This window comes from Myotis lucifugus, unplaced genomic scaffold, assembly GCF_000147115.1.
Source record: "Myotis lucifugus unplaced genomic scaffold, Myoluc2.0 scaffold_4205, whole genome shotgun sequence".
Lineage (NCBI taxonomy): Eukaryota > Metazoa > Chordata > Mammalia > Chiroptera > Vespertilionidae > Myotis > Myotis lucifugus.
The window spans coordinates 6,258-8,117 of NW_005875253.1; the positions used below are offsets into that span (position 1 = coordinate 6,258).

Consider the following 1,860-nt stretch of genomic DNA (forward strand, 5'->3'; position numbering starts at 1 on the left):
GTGCGGCCCGTGCAGCCCGCGTCCTGCGACTTCAGGTGAGCGCCGGCCAGGTTGCCCGAGGGTCTGGGACCAGCCAGGAGGGGCCAGGATATCTGGGTGCCCTTCCCCCACCGGACCTCCCACCTGGCCCCAGGGATGCCCAGGGCAGCCGTCCAAGCCCGCTGCCCCCCCTCCCCGTGGATGCCGGTCCACAGGGGTGCAGGGCCCAGGACTGCCTCCTCCCCTCACAGGACCCAGAGCCCGGAGAGCACGGGGCTGGCAGAGGGCTGCTTCTGCCCCGACGGACAGACCCTCTTCAACTCGCACACGGACGTCTGTGTGCCCGAGTGCCGTAAGCACGCCCCGGCCCCGGCCCTGACCCCGTCCTGGTGAGGCAATCCGGGGAGGCACAGGCCGGACGTCCCTGTCCCAGGCCGGTGCTGGGCCCGTCCCGCCTCGATGTCAATGGCAGCCTCAGCCCAGCGCCAGCCCGTCTGCTGGCAGCCACGCGGCCTGGAGCCCTCGGTTCCCGGGGGCTTCCGTTCCCAGGGGGACGACCGAGGCTGGGGAGTGGCCAGGCCCCGGAGGACCTGTCCCTGCGGCCTGTGGCCTCTGCCACCGGCTGTGAACCCCAGGACCCCCTGTGACCCCCCCTCCTCCTTCTCTTCCAGCCTGCGTGGGACCAGATGGGTTCCCCAAATTCGTGAGTGATTCTGCCCCCCGCCGGCCCCACCTCGCTCACCTCAGCTTGGGCGGGCGGGCGCTCTGCCAGGGCTGGGTGGGCGCCTGGGTGTGCATGCGTCCCTGTCGCAGGGCTGCTCGGAGCTGGGGCTGGGGGCGAGGGCCGCCCTGGCCGAGCTGAGGCTGGGCCTGAGCCCTCAGGGACCCTGACCTGGTCTGTTGCAGCCTGGAGAGCGATGGGTCAGCAACTGCCAGGCCTGCGTGTGCGACGCGGGCTCCGTGTCGGTGCAGTGCGTGCCCGTGCAGTGTGATGCCCGGGAACTGCCCCGCGAGTGCGGCCAGACTGGCTTCGTGGCCGTGACCAGGCCCCTGGCGGACAACCCGTGCTGCCAGGAGACGCTGTGCGGTGAGCCCTGCCCTGCAGGCCGGCGGGTGGGGACCCGAGAGGAGGGCGCAGGGCACAGCCGCCAGCCGGCAGGGCCTGCAGCGCGGAGGCCACCGAGGCCACGGCGTCCTGGCTGGACCCCTGTGCTGGGCGGCCTCTGGGGGCTTCATTTTCCCCTAAAAATGAGGCTGGTGACCGCGGTCTGCCCAGGCCCTGGGGCAGGACCAGGGAGGGGGAACCCAGAAGGGTCGCATTGAGTGGTCAGCCCCCTGGACAAGTACTTCTTTGGTTCCAACATGGGGAACCCCGTTACACTGGGAACTAGCTGGGTGGGGAGGGCGAGGTCCCCCGACAGCACCCGCCTCTCCGCCTCTCCGCAGTCTGCAACACGACCACCTGCCCCCAGAGCACCCCGGCATGTGGGCCAGGAGAGGAGCTGGCCCCCACCCAGGAGGAGGGCGGCTGCTGCACGACCTACACCTGCCGTGAGTGGGGGGCGGGGGGAGCTCTCTGGGTGTTGCTTGGGCCAGGAGTGTCCTCTCCCCGCCTCCCCACCCCCACCCCCTCCGCCAGGCAGGCCCTCAGCCTTCCCTTTGCTTCCAGGGCCCAAGCTGTGCACCTACAACGGCACCGTCTATGGGGTAAGGCTCTGTGGCGGGGGGGCGGGGGGGGCGGGGGGGCAGGGCTCTGTACATCCACTGTGGGGCGCCCAGGCCCCTCTGGACACCGCGCCTCGTCTCCAATGCCCAGCCTGTCTACCCTCCTGCCATGAGAGCAGATGAAGGTAGCAGCTCGGGCCACCTTAGAGCTGGGCG

The 1,860-nt window shown here is 71.0% G+C and overlaps 1 protein-coding gene across 1 annotated transcript in view; it reads left to right on the forward strand.

The window, feature by feature from the left end:
• LOC102430618 (mucin-5B-like) overlaps positions 1-1,860 on the forward strand; it is an 11,499-nt gene that overhangs the window by 6,244 nt on the left and 3,395 nt on the right. Inside the window, 5 exon segments of the mRNA XM_023749234.1 lie at positions 134-331; positions 651-682; positions 886-1,066; positions 1,426-1,530; positions 1,649-1,686. Of these exon segments, the coding sequence (XP_023605002.1) occupies positions 134-331; positions 651-682; positions 886-1,066; positions 1,426-1,530; positions 1,649-1,686 (554 nt within the window).